Genomic DNA, 22,709 nt, shown 5'->3' with positions numbered 1-22,709 from the left:
TCAACCATGATGCTTTTGTACCTTGGAGAGAAAAATAAATACATAAATGTAAAGATACTTAATGACATTTTTTACGATAAAGTTTAAGAAACAATTCTAATGAATCTCTGCTTTCCTGGTATGGAGAAACACAACATTAAGTTAAATTTGTGCATCTAATTTGTTTATTTCTTTAAGAAAATGTGCCATTTTGGTCAGTGTATGATACAGCACTGTTTGACTGATCAGCAATGTATTTTCTAGATTAAAGATACGCTAAAGCTTTCCAGTATATATTTATGTAAACATTTAAATCAAAATTATTTCTTTTGTTCAGGTCACATTTTAGAAATCCATATTACAAACATTATAGCCTTATCATCATAGGATGTGTAGTTTTATATTTTCAATGTGTGTATGAGCATTTATTAATTGTTTCAATTTCTTAAACATATTTGCCCCACCTCTAGCAAGTTACCTGCTATCCCACCACAAGTGGTATTGGCACTGTATATTGATAAAGTAGAAAAAAGATCTGAACTCCCTCTAGTTTCAACTGGGAGAAACTGAGGCTGGATGAAAGTTAAAGCATTGCTGTCTTCCCTGTTTTTTACCCGTTTCTCACTACAAATGCCTGCACATCTAGCAGTCACGTGATAGGTTTTACATTAAAAGACATAATGTGGCAAAGTACTAAAAAGAAAGGAAAGACGGGAAGGATAGAATATGCTAGTTTGGCTGCAGTAGGAGACCAAAGAACTAAATTGTGCAGGTGTGAACAGTGGCATGTAATTCAAGATGAACGTAAAGGAACAGCACCAGCATGCAGGGCTAAAATCAGCTAGGCTATGTCCCAGCTCCACCAAATGAATTCTGCTGGCACCAGAAAAGTCTCTAAATATGTTGAAATTACAAGAAGGGAAACATCACAGATTATGCGAGAAGAGTAGCTTTCTACTTCAGACATCACCAAAAAGTTAGTTGTAATGAAGCGTTTAATTAAATTACTTCAGTGAATGACTGTCAGCTCTCAAGCAAAGGAATACAACAGAAGATTACGTGACGGAACAGAGAAATGGTCATCATTCACTATAAGGCAAAAAAGTAAAGCTATTCCCAAAGTCACACCTGGGGATAAGGAACATTTGTATAAAACAGGGAGGAACTGAGTGACGCTGTAGTTAGTTAGTTAGTTAGTTGAAAAAGATCAGGGCTTGACTTAACGCAAACTAAGAAAGTCAGCAGTGGGTTACTCTTCCCTAAAATGGGGCCAGATGCTGGAAAAGAGAACAGTGGTTGTTATGAAGAGGATAGTTATCAATGCCTGCTGCAGCCACTTAGGGAGATGACAAGAGATAATCAGCTTAATTCGAAACAAAGGAAATTTTCATTAGGTGTTGAGAACAATTCTGTAAGTATTAGAGCCTATAAATTGCTGGAATAGCTCTTAGGAATTTTATGAATTTTCCCTCACTGGATACGGAACAGAAGAAATTAGACAACCACATTTGGTGTATTTCGTGCTGCTTCATTGCACAAGGGTGGACTAGATAATGACTCCCAAACCGCTGCATCTGTGATGGTGGCTTGACTCTACATGTACCTGAATTTTCTTCCCACAGAGGACTCCGGTATAACCAGGACGACAAGAGCATACGTTAGGCAATACACACTTGCCTCCAAACAGACACTTCTGGTTGCACACAGCTAAAACAAGAGAGGTACATACGTGGCTTTACTCATGAAAACAACTTGGTGAAGGAAAAGTGGCTACTGTCTCTATATACTTATTCTGCTTGCTTACAGGAGCTGAGAACTTGGTAGGTATTTTCATGGGGAACACCCCTCAGTGTGAGGAGGCTTCACAGTCCTGTGGAGCCAACAATGTTCTTACGCCTAGCCGGTCCCCCTTACGCTTTGATGCAGATTTAATATGGGAACATACTGAGGGTGTGAATCGGACTGAGCGAGGGACATGACTAAGGTGGTTTTTAACACATCTTACTATCTCAAGCTATTGCAATGGCCTCTCAGGGCTGTTGCAGCAGCGTACAGTGTTAGAGCAAGCCACTGCATACTGCCACGGTCCCAGACCCCAGACTACCATCGTTCTGGAGGGCTTCAAAACAGGCAGAGGAATTTCTATTCTTTATCCTGCCTTTGACACAGATTTGGGTTAAAATACAACCAAGGTAAAGGACTTCTAGGCACTACGTATGGCTGAAGCGTTCTTAACTGTGCTGAAGCAAGAGGTTTCAGGTCACATCGTTCTTACGTGTTTGACACTGGATTCCTTCCCACTGTGGAGGACAATGACATGTACTCGGTCCAATACACTCCCCACCATTCTTACATTCCTGAAGACAGATCGCTGCACAAACATCATCACAAAGTTTGGTTATATCCCAAGTCATTACTTATTATTTACATTTCAGGATGCCCACGAGAGGTCGCGTGCTTTCCATACACAAGAGTCACATCTTCACTGAAAATCCATCTGAGATCAACAGGATATTAAAGAGAGGCAACGAGAAACAAAAAGCCCTAGAGCCAAAGCATGCATTGAGATGTTCTGATGCATGACAGATTGCTACAAAAGCCTGAAATACTGAATTAAGTCAGCACCACTAAATAGCTTTGTTTTTTCCAAATTTACCTTTCTAAAACCCACACCTTAATGAGAGATCTTTTGTCTGTCATGCAATTTAACACACGGTGAATCAAATCATGAAGATTTGATCCAAAGTTATTTTCTATGACCCATTTTTCTGCACATTCGTCCCTGCTTATTAAGCCATAATCTAAACCATTATTATTTCTCATTGGTTAACTGACTATTTGATAATCAAATCTCTCTTCCACAGTGTCCAAGAATACCTCACTCCTGTCAATATGGGTAATATCTTTTTCAATAAAACTTTCCAATAATTACAGAAAGTAATACAAGGGAAATTGTTTTTCCTCCATGCCATTAGAGAGCTCATTGGCCATATCAATAGCTGAGCCTCGGGTGGGTACTATGACAGACACTAACACTTTATCTATTGGATTTCTACCACCCAGCCTCACACTGATTTTCATGCAGACTGTGCTTTTATCCACGCTGCCACATTTTATTTATGCACCATCAATATCTTCATTAAGATACAACGTGACCCACAGCTGTGCTACCATCAGAGTCCTATTTCTACCTTTCCTAAAGAGCTCATGCCCATTGCATCTTCTAGTCCAATCGCTTCCCACTGTTTCCCGTTTTCCAATCTTTCACTGTACTTCTTTTTCTATTGTATCTGCTTTTATGTCCTACAGCACAAATTGACATTCTTTGACTCAGCTCTTTGCAGAAATACAGATGTTTCTTATTTAGACAAGAATTAAGAAAGAAACATTATTTGCCGTACAAGAATTTAAAAGATATTTTGGTCTCGTGATTTAGCCTAAAAGAACTGCATGGTATTAGTTATCCTTCCTAAATTTTGCTGCCACGTGATAGACCATTATTTTTCAATGTGTATATATTCTTGAGTTCTTTGGCACTAACTTCATATTACTTGTGTGGACAGAGTTGTCCTTAGTCATATATTTATTACTTTTAAGGCATGGTTCTCCCGTTTGTTAACTACAAGATACTCACGAGTGTTACATCTTTTTCCTTTCCATCCTGAAGGACAAGAGCAAATGTTTGGCCCTACGCACCTTCCTCCATTCATGCACCTTGGCTCACAGACACCTTAAAATCAAAAACATCTGCTGTTTAATACATTTAACTGATGATTACAGAATAATTTATTGTTTACTTTCGGATCCTGGAAGGATTTTAACACTGGCTTACTTTTTTCACATCTTCTGCCCGTGTACCCATCAGGACAAGTACAGACATTATTTCTCATGCAATGACCACCATTCTTACAAGGCGGGCTGCAGACAGCTAAAAGATACAAACAGGAGGAAAAGGCTGTAGTTTGCATTTTGTTTGACTTCGTGATATACGTCTAGAAAACAAGACTGCAACACTAAAATTCTGACAGCTTATATAGGCATTCAGCACTATCAATCAATATCAGGCCTGTCTCATAAAAATCATATTAATGTGGTTTGGTGCCTGCATCAATTGTAAAAACAAAATCAGAAAAAAGGGGTCAAGGTTAGCAACTGTATGTGTACACAAGTAACCAGACTACATAATATACATGGGAACTGGTTGAACACTGATCAAAAGGAAGACAAGGCAAATTTTGAGTCTCCCTTCTCCTTGGATGTTCACTGAATCAGCCATAAAATCTAAAAAATAACATTATCTCTGTTTTGCACCACTTCTCAGGTACATGACTTGATAATTAATTTTGTGTCTTAAGATAACAATGTTTTCTTACAGATTTCCTCATAATGGCAGCTAAGAGGGGAGGGAAAAAAAAAAAAAAAAAAAATTACCATTCTGACACTGGGCACCAAAGAATCCATGTGGACAGAGGCAAACATCTGGCTTAGTACAGGAACCACCATTGAGACACACAGGGTCACACATCGCTGCAGAAACAGGGTCAGGAAGAGTGGGAAGCGTGACATCCAAATAAAGTCTATAAAATATGTGCTTCTATTGCAAGGAGAGGAATTAAACACCTCAGATAACTGCAGGTAACACCATTCACATAAAATCTGTACCCAAAATTTTAGGATCAGTATTGGACTCCCTAGAGGTGCTGATGGCAGCAGAACTAACATGCAGAGACAAGAGGGAGTGCGGAGGCTCTGCGGCAGTAAGCAGCCACCCATCGCTGCTGTCTGAGCCACGCGGTTCCAAATTTCAAACTATAGGAGGTCCTACAGACGCTCTCCCGGGAACACGGATGTTGCAGGAGTGTTACCTGTACTGCATGTAGGTCCGTACCACCCAGGTTTACACTGGCAGATGTCTGGAGTAAGACATTCACCACCATTTTCACAGTGTCTGTTGCAAACCACTATGATCCAAGAAGTTGGGCAAAAACAAAGGAGAAGGGGTCAGGGAGGAGACGGGGCAGGGAGAAAGAGGTATGTTACAAATTATGCTTGATTCACTTTTCAGTTCTTTCCCAAATATTAACACTGGCAATAACATACAATTCCACTAGTTGAAGAGGAATTGCTGAATAGATTAATCCAGATGCAAAGCCATAAAAAGCTAGCACCAGACTATAAAGGTAAATAAAATGTCTTTCCATGTAATTATCCATGGTATGGTTATAGTTTAACCACTGGTTTCAGTGTTAAAAGTCTAGAAAATTTCAAATAAATTCTAAAGAAAATGGGAAATTCAATACTAAGAGACAAATAGACCATGTTACACGATGGATTTGATGGACTCCAAGAAAGTTCACTGAAGTGTCCTCCATCACTTCAGCAAGTGCAGCTGCATGCATAGAGTGACACGAGACTAACAAGCAAAGACATTAAAATATCATGGCTGTGGAATCACTTCTTTAGGACAGTATCTCATTCTCTTTAGTATTGCTTAACAAAAAGAGCTGTATTTTTTTTTGTGTCACAACTGAAACTAGAACAAGAAAAACCGAGAACAAAGAGTCCTGGGATTTGAGGAGGAGAGGAACAAAGGATTTTCTCAATTCGGGGTCAATAATGCAGTGGTACGTTCAGCTGAATGACATATAAACAGCATGCCTAAATTTGGACTCTCTGAATGATAAAAATTACCGGTGTGAAACCCACCCAAAATTTGGAGTTGCCAAATTGCAGCATGTAGAATTCAGTATGTAAAAGACAATTTATGCGAGACTAACTAATTCCAATTTTTCAGCTATGATCACAGCAAATTTTCCAATTTTCATGCCAGGTAAAAAAAAGACCCCATAATGTTGTTCTGAATTCAGTTTTCCTGTATCCCAGTTCTTCTGACCCACCAATTCACTAATAACAACTTCTGAATGTACCCCAGTGTTTAACCAATTTAAGACGATAGAAGTTAAAAAGCTGTAAGGACATATTAAACATCTCTGTTTGTTCTGAAGGTAGTATCACACACGCAACGTGCGCATTGTTTCCACGTTTATGAATCATAAATAATAAACCATTTGCAATTTTTATAGTACGTTATGTTTCCAAAGTTTTGTGCAAATACTATCTAACTAATGTTCGAATAGCCCAAGCATGGGAGCCTTCAAAGAGGCACGGGTATTATGTCATTTGCTAGCATTAGACAGAGTGCATCAAAAACTTAAACCATAATTTTCTTTCTTGCTCCTGAAGAACAGGAGAAATGTTCTGTATTCTTCCCTTACGCTTTTTTGCTTACTTGTATCACATCTTGGTCCCACAAAACCATATGGGCAGGTGCAGAGATTTCCGGCCAAGCACGTGCCTCCATTTTGACAGGGTGGTTTACAGTGTGCTGCAGATATAGAATTATATCGTTCAAGAAATCACCTCTAAAAAGATGCATGGATTGGTTATGCTTTAGAAAAAGGAAATGTTAATAATTGACAGTGAGCAAAGAACTGGAAATAAAATAAGGAGATGTATGCAATGCCTTTTGGCAAGAATAAGTAACAAGAGCAACTTAATTCCAACAGAGTACACAGAGTCCCAACAGTGGTGGTCACCCTGAAGAAAAGAAATCTGAGACAATTTCCAGACAGGACTTCCCACTCTTCAGGATTGTTTAGCTTAGAGGCTTCTACATTCACTGGTGAACTCCTCCACTTACTGTGAAAGCTAAATTTAGGAATATCCAATCACAAGCAACATTTACAGTGTACATCAAAAAAAAGTAGGGTATATACCAAGAAGTTACTCAGAGTTCTGTTAAAGTAAAAATAAAATGAACACACCTATTTGCTGTCAGAATGAACAGTCATGGAAGGTATTTACAGCATCCTTTGGGTATTTATGGATTCAAAAGAGAAAAATATTCTATTTACCTTCCTCACAAGCGGAGCCACTGTATCCTGGTAGACACTCACAGACATTGGGCTTAATGCACTTCCCATGGTTTTTGCAATCAGGTCTGCATAGAGCTGTGCAAAAAATCAACAGTGACCTTCAAATCATTAATTTGTGGATATGAGTTACCACAGGCTAAATCAAAATGCCATACTCACCAGCCTGACAGTTATAACCAGCATAACCAGGCTTGCATTTGCAAATATTGGGTGCTACACACTCCATATTTTTGCCACATGTTTGTCTACATCTTGCTGAAAAGCAATGGACAAAACAAAGAAAGGAATAAGGAAAATGAAAATGGCATTTCAGCACAACGGTGTCTTGCCTAACATAATGAACAGATCACATAGAATCCATTAGGTCCCTGCCCATAAGTGGGGAGCCTGAGACACATCAGAAAAATATTTTTAAGTGCATCCATACAACTAAAAACCTGTAGGCTTTGCCAATATTAATAATGAAAATGAGAAAATTCAATACTCTATGCATTTCACTGATCACACAGTAACAACATACTTTCAAGTTATAAAGATGTCACAAGATTCTTCTCTGCAAAGCATTTAGTGTAGTTATTTGTAATACCTCTGCAAGTGAAGCCATCTCCATAATAACCGTAAGGACAACGACCGCACTTGATGCTTCCATCCTGACTTGGCTCACAAGGTACGCCAGGAAAACAGGGTAAATCGGTACAGGTTACTGCTTTAGGAATCACTATTTCACTCAATTCTTCAGGAAGCATTTTTGGCGGGACAGTGACTTCAACACGGACAAAAGGTAAAGGACTCGCTTTATGCTTGGCTAACAAGTGCTGAACTCTGTGAGCATTTCCACCTTTGAATACTTTGCTTGGCAAAGAAAGCCCTTTGCTTATATTTGTTCTGCTGCTAGGAGAAGTCTTCCTGCTGGTCTCAAAATAGCTGTAGGCCTCAACTTGTGCCCTGGTTTTCTTCTCAGGTGATACAGCACGGCTCCTTGAAGATGCAGTCATCACAGCATCTACTGAAGAACTCTCTTCCGTGTTAGCAAGCTGACCACTGATGGTGCTGAGAGCATGAGCAATGTTTCCAGTAACAGCAGGCTGTACAAAAACACTTCTCTGAGAAATAAGTGACTTCCAAGAGGTGATTGTTTTTACTGTGGAGGCTGGTGGAGTGCTGCTGCTGACCATTTCTGTAGAAATAAATCTCTCGGGGACATCTGTAGAACTAGGAATATAGCTTGAGATGCTGAAAACCTTCTCAAAGGATGATTGTTGAAAACCTACAGCATGTCGGAAAGAAAGGGGGGAAAAAAGTATGTGAATATTTTGAGACTTTTTTCCTTCTGAGGGTAGGGAATGTCTTCTGAACAGAAAAACGTACAGCCCCTTCATTCTCTGCTTCAGGAAGTCTCTCCATGTGCTACATCATAATACACGTACGCAGTAGAACCTAACTCCTAACTGGCAGAATTGGAGAAGATCAAGGTATTCTGGCTACGTCCTTTCCCACCCTCACCATGGCCTTTTCTTGGCTGGAAGATAAGGAGAAAGCACCATCTATATGAGGCAGACAGCAGAGATTTTCTCCCGTACTGGGTCAATAAACAGCTTTACTGTCAAAGCAAATTACCAGCTCCTTATACTGCTTCCAACTAGGTAACAGAAACAGAGTTTAAAGAAAAGATACTGCTTATGGTTCACCAGTGTGTCTAAGTGCTAGTAATATGCCTAGAGTCTAGAAGCAGATATTTAATCACAAGTATGTATATGCTTATACTTACTGATGCACCACGGACAGTATTTTAGGTGAATAATCCATCACCTTGTAGCAAAAGTATTACCGTGTTTTACTCTCCAAACTTTTTTATCAACTTTCTTGAAGTTTCTGCATGGGTTTTATTAGTAGGATGTTTCATGTGTTTTATAAGCAACAGAGACTGACTCAGCCTCCTCACTGAAAGGAGTGCAAAGTGAATAAAAAGTTCTTCATATTCTGCCCAGGAAAAGTGGGTGGTCCGGCGGGTTGTGGAAAGGAGTATGGCACTGTAATCCCAGAATGGCAGAATGCCGTATATGGGCTTTCAGCATTATGGGGCAGAGAAGGAATGAAACCAGAGGAGAATATCCAACCTAACTTAAGCTTTGTCCCTAACCGCATTTAGAATGGTACTAGAAAATGGTCTACAAAAGGTTAAAACTTTACTGAATCTTATTACAGAATGCTGTCTTTTGCAGCCATTTTTCAGCCAATGAAGAATTATCCAGCACTGGCAGCAGAGTGAGAGAGTTTTCCTCCTCCCCCACTAACAATTCAGAGATAAAGGGAAAAGACACACAAGAATTTCCTGCAAAGAAAGCCCCAGCAGGCCCAGAGCTGGAAATGCCAGCAGCAGCGTTTATGGAGTTTTGGAATTAAGACATTCACTTGCCATATCCTTCCCCTTTCCTTTGAGTTAAAGTAGGAAAATGGCATTCAACATAATGCCATAAACTTTTGCCTATCTCATATAACAGATGTCCCTATCCCCATGTTACCTATTTTATGTCAGTGGTTAGTCACAAAAACAAAAGGCAACAATAAGAATGTCATACATCAGACTGTCAATAAAATGACTTGACTGACCTAAGGGATTTGTTGATATTGACATTTCAGTCTCATTTTTCACATCAGAACACAACCCCAGTAATGAATTAAATTGAGTCAAACTGAAAAATTAAAGTGACTAACATAAAACTGACTAGAACCTTTATTTGTCAGCTATATTCTTATCAGTATGTGAATCAGAAATTCCATTTTCTTCATGAAAAAATCACCTTTATGCCCTCCAATTTCTCCTGTGGAATCCTTTCTTTCAACATTAGTGTCTTCAAAGCTTTCTAAAAACAAAAGATGTGAAGGCACATTAGTAGTTACTTTTGTTTTAACTGCAAATAAATTACAGAGTTAAAGTTTTAGTACATAAAAATAACTCAAAATTCAGAAAGCAGATGAAGAGTAAAAATTGTTTCTTAAAAGTTTTCAATACAGTATTTTAAAAATACAAGTTATTCAGTAATTGCATTGTAACTATATGTTTGGGCACCTTATTTGGCAAGTGCCTTGATTTGGGTAAATAGTTCTATGTTAAGCAATCCAATAGAACAACATTTTGTCAATAATTGCTCACATTATGAACATAATGCAGAAAAAAAAATAAATTTCATTGTATTCTACTTTGATATAAAAGAATTGGGGTATTTTGTATCTATTTTTTCTAGTCACCTGAAAAAGTGCTTTACAACTATGTGACCCAGTGCAGTCTGATGTTGTCATCAACTGAGATTTTGTCCCAGCCATCAACAGTCAGAGACACAGTCCTGTTTTGCTGACTACTGAAGAGAGTTCTAAGTTACTGTTAGAAACATGAAGCACAACCAAAGGTATTTTATCTGAATGACAACAAGATAATAGCATTCTTCTGAAAAACAAATAATTTTACCGTAACATGACTTCCCATCTCCTTGCAGATTATTTGGGCATGGACCACAATAGTAAGAACCGAAAGTATTGAAGCAAAATACTCCAGGGAAGCAAGGACTGGATACACATTCATCTACATCATCTTGACAATTTTTACCTGCATTGAAACACAGATTTTTTTATTTTTTTTTATAATATTGTGTCACTAGACTTTTTGACAGTGTGTTTATAAAAGATAAAAGTAGAATGCATGCAGGTGCTGAAATACAAAAGAGGCATCTATCAAGTGCAACAAAGTGTTTCAGTGCATCAAATAAGTACAGCTGACTAGGTTTGCTATTCACATTTTTTCATCTTATACCAAGTATCTTGCTTATTGTGGAATATGGAGAAGGTGGGCTGTGAGGACTACATGTTTATCTGTAGGCATAGGAGGAATCACACTGTAACCAAACTCATCACTCCTATGTTTAACCATGTTGCTGTGTTTACCTCTGTGGAGGAAAACAGTGGTGTGCTCTCATAATATAAACAACCATCGTATTCATGCAAGAAAAATCTTGAAGTATATCTTATAACTTTACCACAAGACCATAAAATTTCTTCATACTCTAACAGTAAGCTATTTGCAGTCAAAAATTTAAAAAAAAAGTAGACATAAAATTAGAAACTCCTATTTATCACTACATGTGATAAATACGTGTAAAAAAGTAGCAATTTACCTTGAAGTTCAGGTGGACATTCACAGTAATAGCTGTTTATTCCATCCACACATCTGCCAATACCACACTGGTTAGGTTTACAGTCATCAGTATTCACTTGACAGAGATCACCTTCAAATCCAGCCACACACACACAAAGATATCTTCCACTTCCAGGTGGGAAATTAATGTTTGTCACACATGAGCCATTATTTAGGCAATCACACGATTTTACACTGACCTACAAGACATGCCCAATAAGACAGTTTTCTTTTTTTAATGAACTAGCAATGAGTTTTGTAATTAGATATCTTAAACATCTTACTAGTAGGTGTCATTTTACTGTAATATTCATTACCTCTATTTCTACTTTAGTCTTTGCATTGCAGTCATCTGTCAAAGAAAATGTTAATTTATGGAGATTCATTGACGCAGCTTTCCACAAAAGGAGACCTGATGGGGAAAGACTGGCACCTTCTGGACCAGAATCCAATGTGAAATGAATAGCAGAGCCCTCTGGATCTGAAGCCAAAAACTGATATACAAAATCTTCTCCATAAAAAGTCTGTAGCATACCCTGAAAAGTTTCAAGCACTGGAGGCTGGTTATCTGCAACAAAGGAAATATTTTAAGCAAAGTTGCAATATACTTATAAAAATTAAAAGGTGCATATCTTTCTATTAAGGAAGTCACATGTAATTATTTCTCTTAAATTCTAATGTCATTTGAATGGCACAGGAAAAACACAAGGTATTTTCGTTATAGCTGTAACAACATAACCAAGAAATTACTTATACTACGCAAGAGCTTATAAAGATGCAGTGCATCTATACATAGAAAGAACTCAGAATTTATTGAATTTAAGCACTGTGTTTTAACTATGCAGAGATAGTTAGCAGATGAAAGTACAGGTAGCCATGAAACTCAGAGGTGATGGTGTTTCCTTTAACAAATGAATAGACATTGTTAAGCAATACTTGGGAATGGGCTGCAGTGACCATCTTGGCAAAACTGAACATGAGGTGATGGAATAAGTTATTCACTCGTTCCTAGAAAGGATTTCAACCACACAACAACTTACTCACTGGTAAGTGTTAGTCTATTTAGATGCCTGCACTGTTGAGCTCTAACCTATTTGGCAGGAATAACTAGATTTCTAGAGACTCCAAGTGACAACAAACAACCAAAACCCCAGCACCAGAATAAGTTCTGTGAAAGAGAGAAGCAGAAGCCCTGGGGAAAGTGTAGGTTTTGAAGTTGGACACGGGAAGGTGATTAAGATTGCTAAGTTCTGGGTTACAGTGAAGCGACCGCTCCAAGCAGGAACCCTCCCACTATGGCAGAAACCACGAAGGGAGAAGAAGGTGTAATCAGTGTCTCAGCAGTTAGATTCTGACACCCTCTTCCTAGTGTCATCCAATCTGCAGAAAAGGTTGCGCTTCTGGGTTTTGGGGAATTGCCTCTGGTTTACATTCTTCTCCCATTTCTGACTTTGGCAATATTGAATTCCAGTCCGTGGCTGTAACATGGAAATCCCTTGACTCCCTGACTGCTGGACGAGTTTCATTTCATTCATTTCATTCAGGATTCATTCTTTTGGAATAGGTATAGCTACCTTGGCTTTCGGTACAAGTTTGAAATAGGAAAAGATTCAGCAAGACAAGCACCAGAAGTCCCACACATACAGGACCCTTCCCAATCCAGGCAGAGTCTTGCCAGCACATTCACCCATTAAAACACTGATGGAACGCTTGTATTTGAGATGTTACGGACTCGGGTTGATGGGGCAGGCTGGATGGCTACTAGTAAAGCCCCAAGAGACATCCCACTTGCTGAAGGGACCAATATGATTTGTATATCCAAAGACTAAGATCTGAGCCAAAAGACCTATAACTTCTAGGCTAGAACTTTGTACTATGGAGAAGGAATATGAAGAATCTAGACCAGGTCGTCTTTTCATAGTGCGGTTTCTAACTGGACTGAAGTATGATAGCCTTGGATATACTTTCAAGTATTTGTTTAGGCCATTTATCTATGCCATCAATGTGGATTATGTCCAAATATTAAGTGGCTAATAAATATAACATGCCATTTAATTCAGTTTGTGTTCTCATCTTGTTTGGTATCAGAGTCATTTGTTGGAAAATATCTTTTATTCCTAAATGTTGAAGACAAACATTTGTGGAGGTAGCTGTGCCAAATACCAAAAGACTTCTAAGTGCCAATTAGGCTGACAGTTGTTAATTATCATTAGTTATTTGTAATGGCTACTGGGGGGGCAGGGCAAGGGGAAAAAAAGAAAAAAAGAAAAAAAAAAAAAAAGCCTTTTACATGTATGCTCTGGAGAACAAAATATCATTTTCAGAAATTAGGAGAAATATCAGATGAAAACCAAGATTAAATTACAAGCTAAAGTAGGGGGTACTAAACTGTAAATGAAACACTTCACTAGTTAAACTTAAAACTTCACTATTTCCATGAATTTAAAAACTTAATAGATTTTCAGCTTCTTGCTATTAAAAGAAAACTATTTAGAACTTACTTTCAACAACTGACCAAGTCAACTTTGATATATCAGGTCTGCAGAGTAAGCAAGGGCTGGTTGGATTTGTGTCACCTTCACCATAACAGAGTCCATCTATGTTGCATGTTTTCTCCTTTAAGAGAAATGACAATGTGATTCATTAATTTTTGGTTATCAAACAGTAAATCCGGATGAATTTGTAGAGTGTCAAATAAAATCTAATTTAATCTATTCTGCACTTCCACTAAACAAGTAAGGTTGTTTTTAAATCTAAACAACTGACAGCATGTTTGGTTTTATTTGGTAATTATGTAAGTGCTTTTGGTTTGATTTTTTTAATTCAAAATTGCCTCATCCCAGCTTCTCTTTCTGTGTTTATCATTTCTGTGCATGGAAAATCCATGTTGGGAACAAGAACAAGGTACGTTCTGCTGATTTTTCTAGATTTTTTTCTGCCTGAAAAGATGCATGTTTTCATAATAAACATAGAGAGTAATGAAATACATACCTTTAACTGACATAACGCAGATTCTTGTGGTTCACATGTCTGACAGGCTCCATCATATAATATCATTGTTTTAGAGTTGCTATAAATTACTCCATCATTAGAAATCTGCAAGATGTACAGTAAAAATGGATTAACCCATACAGGCATCAACGTATCGCCAGCGTGGACTGCTAGCTTGAGCTTCAGCTCATTGACAGACACCTACATTTAGCTGTTCAAACTCTCCTAATAGTCATCAGAAGTCTAATCAATCCTGCCAATAACTCTAGGCAGATATTTGACCAACCACATGTAGGTGTCTACTTTAGGGTAAATTGAATAGTGTGTAGACTCTATTGACCTTATTGACTCAATCTGTATGAGAGCTCAGATATATATTTCACACAGGGATTCGTCCATGTAGACTGGGCTCAACTCAATTTTTCCATAAATGTGTCTAATGTCATTTGAAATGCTCTAGGGTAACTACCTGGCCTTTATCTTCTACTCTTGAAGAACGTGTGTCTCTCTAGGTGCTAGGTCATATTTACCAGTCCCCTTGCAGGAGAATGCTCTAAAATGGCACTCAACACTTAAGCTTAGGTGATGAAACTGAGACCCCAAGTTAAGCAAGCAGAGTTTCACCTTTAGTACCATTTAAAAAAGGGTAATATCTATGTAATATATTTTCATCGTAATAGGAATATCTGTAAGTGAATATTTGAAATTTCTGCAGGTACCTTTATTTGCCATCTGGCAATGGGTTTATCATCAACCAGATCCATGATATCAGACTGCTGGCCATCCTTTGGTAACAGGCAGTCGACAGTCCTGGCATTTTGAAAGGCAGCTGGCATAGTTAGAGGTTCTCCAGGAATCCATTGTCTATCATAATACTAAATGTTAAGACAGAAAATCTGTTTTTCAATGAAATACATTATGAAAATATTTTTATCAGAGAAAACAACCATGTATTGCACAGTGTTTGAACAAGTCTAACGTCTCTGGATGCAGTGGGAAATACTAAATGCCATTATTTGCACACATAGATCTCTACCTAAGCCTCCTACTGTGGAAGAAAAGGCAGAGGTCTTTCCTGCCGCATGGCCCTTTGGCACTGCATTGCCAAGGAAAAACAGTTCTTCCAGCTGGAGAGTAATGGGAGGGTTAAGCAGTGGGTGATCCTCTAACAGCACTGACCTGATGTGTAAGTGCCTGTATCCCTCTCCATCTCTGCTCCCATGAGAGGACAAGCTTTAGTTGAAGGAACAGATGAGGTTTTTGGCAGGGCTCAGGTATCATTCTGAGTGCTGGGGGAATACTGGCAGTTAGCCATTAAGCCCTTGCACAAGCCAGTAGATTACACCAGGACAAGTCATCCAAGGATCTCGAGAGTTCAAGGTAACAGAATAGGCATGATAGTACTATTTGACTGAAGTACTGATGTGGAAGCAGGGATAAGCATACTGAAAATAAAGTTAGATGGAAGTAAGAATCCAGACAGACTAAGAATCAAGAAAACAGCAAGATCAAAATAATTTTGAGCTTGACTAGGTTTTACTGAGCTGGCATATTTTTTTCAGTTACTGGAGCCAATCAAGACATTTATTCAAACAGAAAAATAACAGAAAAAGGAAGAAATTTGCTGAAAAGACATATGAGCTATTTTTGTTCCAAACAAACGTTTTGTTTTTCTTTCACCCTATACTCAGTTAAGGAATTCACAGCATGGGTGAGTAGAAGTGTAACAGCTAAATATTTCTAAATATGTCATTTTGGGTGTATTTAGTACCATAACCTTTGAAATGTGATGCAGTCTATTTCTCCAGAAACCTTTTGTTATTAGCCGGAGGCAAGTTCAGCTAATTTTTTCAGAAACATATTAACCTTTCAAAAACCAATTAAAAAACCTTCATATCTACTAGCATTTTAGCTCATTAGGTTCATAGAAAAACTTACTTCTGCAGTTCAACATAAATAAGAAGGAACTAAAACTGGATTTTTGTTTTGGGGAGGTTAAAGACACTCTCATCCTTTACAAAAATCTTAGTAAATTCTGGATCTGTGTAACCACAGGTTCCTTGGCCATGTCCTACCCAAACCTCTATCAAGAGATGTGCAGTAGTCCTGCATCTGTGAGGTACTTCAACAGAGAATTCTCTGAACCACCTCTTTCAGCATGATGCACGAGACCTACATTCTTCCTAACATGGTAGGACAGCCCATGGACAATGGACTTGATTTAACCTCTCAAAAGTGAAAATATAAAAAATAAGAAATTCAATGTGTATTAGCTCTAAATTCTGCCAAAATGTGTTTTCTATGAAATTTTGATCATTTAAGTTTAATCTCAAAATACATGGAGTTCTATACTGTTGCAAGTCCATTGACATTTGCATAAAGTCACTACTACTCTGGTCTGAAAATTAAACAAACAAAACTAAACAAAACAAAACAAAAAAAGCCAAACACCCTTTCTTTTGTATTTTCAAGGAAAAAATTCTCAGCTTCCTCCTCAACTGCAGATAACAGCAGTAGTGTTCATTTTCTAACCTGGCTCTTGTCAGTGAGATCATCATCTTGTCAGTGAGATCATCATCAATAAAAGTGATTCAATAGAAAGCTTTTGTAGTTGAGAGCCAAATACACCACCACAAAGAGTGTTATATCAGAATATCTTGCCATGAGTTAAAACTGAGACATTTCAAACTGTGATAAGTGAACTCTCAATAACGGTCTCACTGTGAGCTTGGTCTAAAAGTCTTTTAACCTAATGGAGTGTAAACTTACTCTCGACTTTATCATTTCAAGCCAACTTGCAGATGAGTGGATACATGTTGTGTTTAAGAAAAATCTATAGCCAGCATTGCTTAATCTGCCAAAATAATTTTAGCATCTGCTGGAACTAACTAAAGAAAACTTGTCTCAAGAACAAAATTTTCCTGCCAAATGGTTCCCCTTTTGCCATCTCCCCCCCACCACTGCCATCATCACATTAATGAAACCCAATTTTACTTTGAAGCTTTTTTATTCTCGTGTCTAACATGACTTAAAAACTTGTAATTGCCTATTGTTAATTCCAGGCTAACACTTGTAAACTGTGTGTAAATTTGCCTTGAGCAAATTCTAGGTCTGAGTAACAATAGTCTCTATACAGATTCCTCTTAGTTTACAGTGCAACATTTTTAATCTCCTCTTCAAACCTGGGGTATAAAGCTGACATGTATCATTAAATGGCTGTGGTATTCTACCCCGGGGAAATGGACAACACATCAAAAATGCCTTTCTCTTTTCATAACATTTATTATGTTTATAAAAGGGCTATTTCAAGCATTAGGTTTGAGACAGAAATCTAGTAATGTCTTTAACCTTGTTGTCCTTTTTCAAAGAAGTGGTACTTCAATTCCTCTCCATAAGCACTTAAAAACACGAACAAGGATGTACTGGTTGTTACTAATAGGGCTGCCCTTGCCCTTTTCTGATGGATAGCTGCTGTACGCTGTTATCTCCCTCTCGGCTGCTGAACATTCCCATTATGTTTTGTATTTCTCTTATCATGGAGGAAATGGCAATCTTGCAAAGACTTGAGTGTCTGCTGCAAAGTGCTGAGTGCCTTTGCTTTTAGTTTCTATTAAAGCATTGGGTTGTACCCACATCATTGAATAACATTAGACATTTTTTCCCCGTCATTCTCTGAGAAGTTTAAAATGTAATTGTTACTATGCAGGGAGACCTACCTGTAATTTGATAATTTCACATTTCAGATTCAATGAATCCCTGAAGCCATGTCCAAAAGCTCTCACTGATGTGCAGTCATACTGTCGAATATCGCACAGCCCAGCATTCTCCAGCTCTGTAATTTCTGGAGCCTGGTCTTCGAAGTAGAGATTAGACAATGAATGTCAGTATATTAACTCATTCATATGCATTTACATTATGTTTATTTCTCTATCCAAATAAGAAAACTACGGAAACAATGAAATACGGACCCAGCTGAAGAAAGGCATAAACAGAAACATTTTTTATTGTTAAAATAAATCTTAACTTTAAAGCTGGGCTTTTGTCTTCTCTTGGAACTTGAATATTATGAAGCAAAGAAAATATTCATCTGATAACAAACATTTGCGAATATGTGTTTTACTTTCTCATCTATGGTTCTTTACATCACACTTGCAGAATAAAATCTAAATGAAACTCAGGCCCTAGTAATAGGAACTGGAAAGGTTACAGTTATGCAATAATTTATAATGGGAATTTTTTTTTTAAAGACTAAACAAAAACATCTCAGGTCGAAGTTACTTCAGGAAATAAACTGACAAAGAATAGAACATTCAAAAATAGTTTCTATGAAGCAAAACCAGTTTATTTGACTTCAAGAGGAATAAAACATTTCCTTTTATTATTCTCTTACCTCTTTCTCTATTTGCCTTTAAATAGGTCACTAAAACAAAAACACCATTGCAAAACAAAACATTAACAGGTTTTGTTTTGAAAAGGTTTTGACTTCTGTAGTACCTTTCATATTTTTCCAGTGTACCTGCTTAACTGAATTTTTAGTGAATGTCTTATTTATGGGGGGGGAAAAACAAAACAAAACAAGACAAACCTGACCAGCTCTATTTGCTGTAGGTCTTTTTAATACACCATCAATTCTGCTCCCACCACATCTAACAGCTTATAGAGATGTAACATCACCAAAGAGAAAAACATCCCACTTACAGTTAATAAACAGGATCACATAGACTATAAAAAATTAGGGAATGGATGGATGTGGCAGATCTTCCCTGAAGAAGACAGAGTGTGAAAACATTGCTCATCTCTTGGGGCAATACTCTGGATTGCAAACTCACCAAGTAGTAAATTTTTTAAATCTGACATAACGAAACTAAGCTCATGTTTTGCCCTTCAGAAACAAGAAGGCTGAAGAGAAAACAATTACAGCTCTATTAAACTGGAACTAAATTGCTGGATAACGACCAGGGCCACTGTAGGAAACCCTTGTCAGCGTACAAAAGCAGCAGCGAAAGGCAGCAAAATAAATTTATGTATGTTGCACAAACATTGAGAACATTATTTAAGTAAATCTCACTTTTTTCTCCCCACTTACCAGACAGTATGCTGCAGTCATATGAGCTGTAGCCTTGAAAACATGCGCAGCCCCATTCTGTACATTCCCCATTACCGCTGCAGAGACTGGGACACTTTAATGCAATAAGTAGGCTCTCAACCGACCCTTCAAGTTCCTGTCGGTTGGAATTTATTTCTTCTAAAACTCTCTTCTCACATTCATTCTCTAGAAGAGCTAAGGAAGCTTCTGCCCAACTGAGGTCATCTTTCAGCAGCAAATCTTTAACACACATATTGATCGCATCCTCTATTCGCCGGCCAAGAAGGCCGCCACAAGATCTTCCTATACTGGAATTAGCTATTGCCTGTTGGCATAGTAACAAAGCACTGGACTCAGTGAGGCCAGAAGGTGTGGGCCAAGAAGGAAGAAACTTTTGGTCGGTGTCAGTGGCATGGTCCTCTGGGAAAAAATAACTATATCCCTCTAAGTCTGTTTGGCTAAGACTTTGGAATAGAAATACTGGATGGTATTCATAATAATTTTGGCGCTTTCCCCTACTTGCAACAGATTGACTTTTGTGAAGATGACTACCGTAACGGTGAGAGTTTCTTTTAATGCCTGAGCTTGAAGATCCTTTTCTTTCTACATCAGTATTTCCCACTGAGGTTGCAGAGACATGTGTGTTCATTAGTGATGTTTTGTGAAGTTTGGTTTGATTATCCTCTCTCTGCAGAAGTGTAGATGAATCCATTTCATGTGGAGATGAACGTTTCTTTAAGCCTCTGACAAGATCGACAGGACTGAGATACTCAGCAGTGACATCCAGGTCTGGTATCAAAGAAAGAAATCTACCATTTTCACTTTCTTTACAAGACCGAGGAAGTTCTGACTGAGAAACTGTCTCTAGTTTATTCACTGATGGATATAATCCAGCATCTTCAAGTGCGCAGTCACAGAAGACTATTTTTCTAGAAGATGATAAAGAAGCAGGTGTCTTGTCAAACAAGCTATCTCCTGGTGAAATTCTAGAGAAGAAAGAAAACGATGAAACTGTATCTGAACTATTTTCATTGTTTTAGCAAAGCATTAACATTTGTTTTGCTTTTTGTTGTTTCATACTTCTACAGCATACATCACAGAATCTGCAGCATACAGCTATATTTAAAGACCAGTTAAATCACAAAATCATGAGAGTAAGTTATAATAGAAGAATTGAGAAGGGTGGATATTTTCTGTATACCTTGATACTTTGCTCAAACCTACTCAAACTAATCTTACATCATACTACTTAAATACTAATTTGGCACTTCAGTTGCAATTTTCTCTGAAATTAATTATGGAATATAATGATGGCATTCTAACATTAACTTAAAAACTTAGGAAGATTATTTTTTATATTATTTTGACAAGTTTTTAAGAGTGTAAAGGAAAGGTTCAACCAAAAATGATGACATTTGATTGAAACAGAAGTATTTTGTTACCTCCATTCCTTAATAAAAGAAAAAGGAACATTAGCATGGTTTGGGATTTTCACCCCACTTGCAGTGTGATAGTCGTTCTCTGCACTTCCATCAAAGGTGCCACAGAGTCCCATTGTATGTCTGTAATCTGAACTGGGTGCCCTAAGTGTTATGCTCATTCCCCATTCACTCACATCAGCACGAATGAAAGCTCCAGAAGAAAACAAAACCTAAAAAGAGATTGAGGATATCATGATGAGAAACATGATTTTTATTTTACCTAATAAAACCAGGTATGTTTGTTGGCAAGGAACAATTGGAAAAGGCCAGGCATATAAAGATATCACATTAAATTCTTGCTCTAACTATTCTGGATCAGACAAATTTCATTATTCCTTCTTCTCATGAAGCCCTGTAAATAAAAACCCTATACATCTCAACCTTAGCAGGCAGCTAGGTGGTGCATTATAGGTCCATGAACTTCATCCATCATTAGCAGGTATATTGTCGAAGGTCAGTGACTGCAAAATCACAGAGAATCAAAGATCTGCTGGGCTGCTCACTCTTCCCATGCTAGCATATGGAAAGGGATGATTATGGTAATATGAACAGACTCTTTGGCAGTACCTTTCTTGACTTTCTTTTTTGTCAGCTACATGGTTCGCTGTGTTAGTAGCTTAATATACAGTCACTTTCTACCTTCAAAGTTGATCCTAAATGTTCTAGATAGCTCAGAAGAGTCTCAAATATTTACTATTAAATTTTAGACAGCTTTACAATCTCTTGAAAGAAATACTATAAGTCTCAAGAACAAAGTCCACTGCTAGTTTAAATGCTGTTTCTATTATTTACTTGCTGTACAAATCTGAGCAAGTCACTTAAAAGGATACTGAGGAACCAGAAAATTAATTTTTCTATTGTCTCATGCCATCTTAATATTTCATATCTGGGGTGTTCAGACGAAGAGCTTCAGATAAAAGTTAAAGATTTAAAATAGACTTGCACCAATAGCCAAACCCAAGTTGAAAAGGCATATCTGTTTTTATGGCTTGCCTTCCAGACCAACAGAGTGATTAAAGAGCACTTGAGGGCTTCACTTTTACATTCTGCTTCATTTGAAGTTCAGTGGAGTCCTACAGCAATTCTATCTACAAAAGAAAAGCTACAGGAAATTATAAAAGCAAACTTGAATGTTTCATCTGAGGGCCACGTTCTCTAGAGAAACCATCTACACTTCTAATTATGTGGATGTCATTTGGCATACTTAATTATCTGCATGCACAGCCTTCCTATATGACACTGGCATGAGCAAAACAGAGCACATGGAGATCTCATTTTGGAACATCAAGGCTGCTAAGTAAGTGCATATTGAATCTGAAAACTGCACCTTCCACACAAGGGTTGTATACTGTGACTGACAACATGGTTCCAGAAGAGTATGCATGTTGACACATCCTTATTTTTGAGGACAACATCCTTCACTTACAAGCAAAACACTGGCCAAAGGACCACAATTGTAAAATAAACATTATGCTATTGCTTAACTGCAGAAAATAAAACATGTTTTAGTTCTGAAGTTGGTGTGAATTGGTAAAAATAATTGCTGAGATAACCATTACATCCGGAAACAATTATTTACTACTTACTGTTACTTTTCTTCCTAGGTAGGATTCAGTGATTCTGACATTGCTTCCTGTTGTGTCTCTATTTATTACAGATAAGTGTGGCTGTGACTCACGTAGCTGACCACTGCACATGTCAAATGCAATTATATCACTTCCTTCTTTGGCAACAAAGCCACAGTTACAGGATGCTGGGTAGTGAAGACTTCCACAGTCCCACTGGCGAACATGAACTTCAAAATCTCGAGACGTACTCTTATAGAGAACAAATGTTCCCGTTTTAAAGTTGTCATAGAGTCTGGAATCAAAAGAATAGCATTTGATATCACTTTGGTTACAAAATAACTATATCGCCACATGTCAGCAACATTATCTTAAAACAGATTTCTAATATTTGGTGAACTTTGATCCTGCAACTCATTTTCCTGCATCAGAAAACACAAACAGTACAGCCCACAAATCAACACACAACTTTGTTCTGAACAA

General features: G+C 37.7%; 1 protein-coding gene across 1 annotated transcript in view; it reads right to left on the bottom strand.

Moving 5' to 3' along the window:
* The window catches only part of VWDE (von Willebrand factor D and EGF domains), a gene marked incomplete at both ends in the record, with an annotated part of 40,222 nt that continues 17,513 nt past the window's right edge, over window positions 1-22,709 (bottom strand). The window contains 22 exons of the mRNA XM_082329559.1: window positions 1-21; window positions 1,583-1,686; window positions 2,255-2,350; window positions 3,614-3,709; window positions 3,812-3,907; window positions 4,411-4,506; window positions 4,845-4,940; window positions 6,269-6,364; window positions 6,894-6,989; window positions 7,074-7,169; window positions 7,501-8,181; window positions 9,716-9,778; window positions 10,381-10,518; window positions 11,084-11,303; window positions 11,421-11,671; window positions 13,605-13,719; window positions 14,095-14,199; window positions 14,814-14,969; window positions 17,811-17,947; window positions 19,181-20,166; window positions 20,623-20,831; window positions 22,248-22,521. Of these exons, the coding sequence (XP_082185685.1) occupies window positions 1-21; window positions 1,583-1,686; window positions 2,255-2,350; window positions 3,614-3,709; window positions 3,812-3,907; window positions 4,411-4,506; window positions 4,845-4,940; window positions 6,269-6,364; window positions 6,894-6,989; window positions 7,074-7,169; window positions 7,501-8,181; window positions 9,716-9,778; window positions 10,381-10,518; window positions 11,084-11,303; window positions 11,421-11,671; window positions 13,605-13,719; window positions 14,095-14,199; window positions 14,814-14,969; window positions 17,811-17,947; window positions 19,181-20,166; window positions 20,623-20,831; window positions 22,248-22,521 (4,228 nt within the window). The remainder of the gene's footprint in view (window positions 22-1,582; window positions 1,687-2,254; window positions 2,351-3,613; window positions 3,710-3,811; window positions 3,908-4,410; window positions 4,507-4,844; window positions 4,941-6,268; window positions 6,365-6,893; window positions 6,990-7,073; window positions 7,170-7,500; window positions 8,182-9,715; window positions 9,779-10,380; window positions 10,519-11,083; window positions 11,304-11,420; window positions 11,672-13,604; window positions 13,720-14,094; window positions 14,200-14,813; window positions 14,970-17,810; window positions 17,948-19,180; window positions 20,167-20,622; window positions 20,832-22,247; window positions 22,522-22,709) is intronic.

This window comes from Platalea leucorodia (genome assembly GCF_965183815.1).
Source record: "Platalea leucorodia genome assembly, chromosome: 1".
Lineage (NCBI taxonomy): Eukaryota > Metazoa > Chordata > Aves > Pelecaniformes > Threskiornithidae > Platalea > Platalea leucorodia.
Note: the sequence above shows the minus strand (reverse complement) of the source record. Positions and strands in the feature narration are given on the sequence as shown.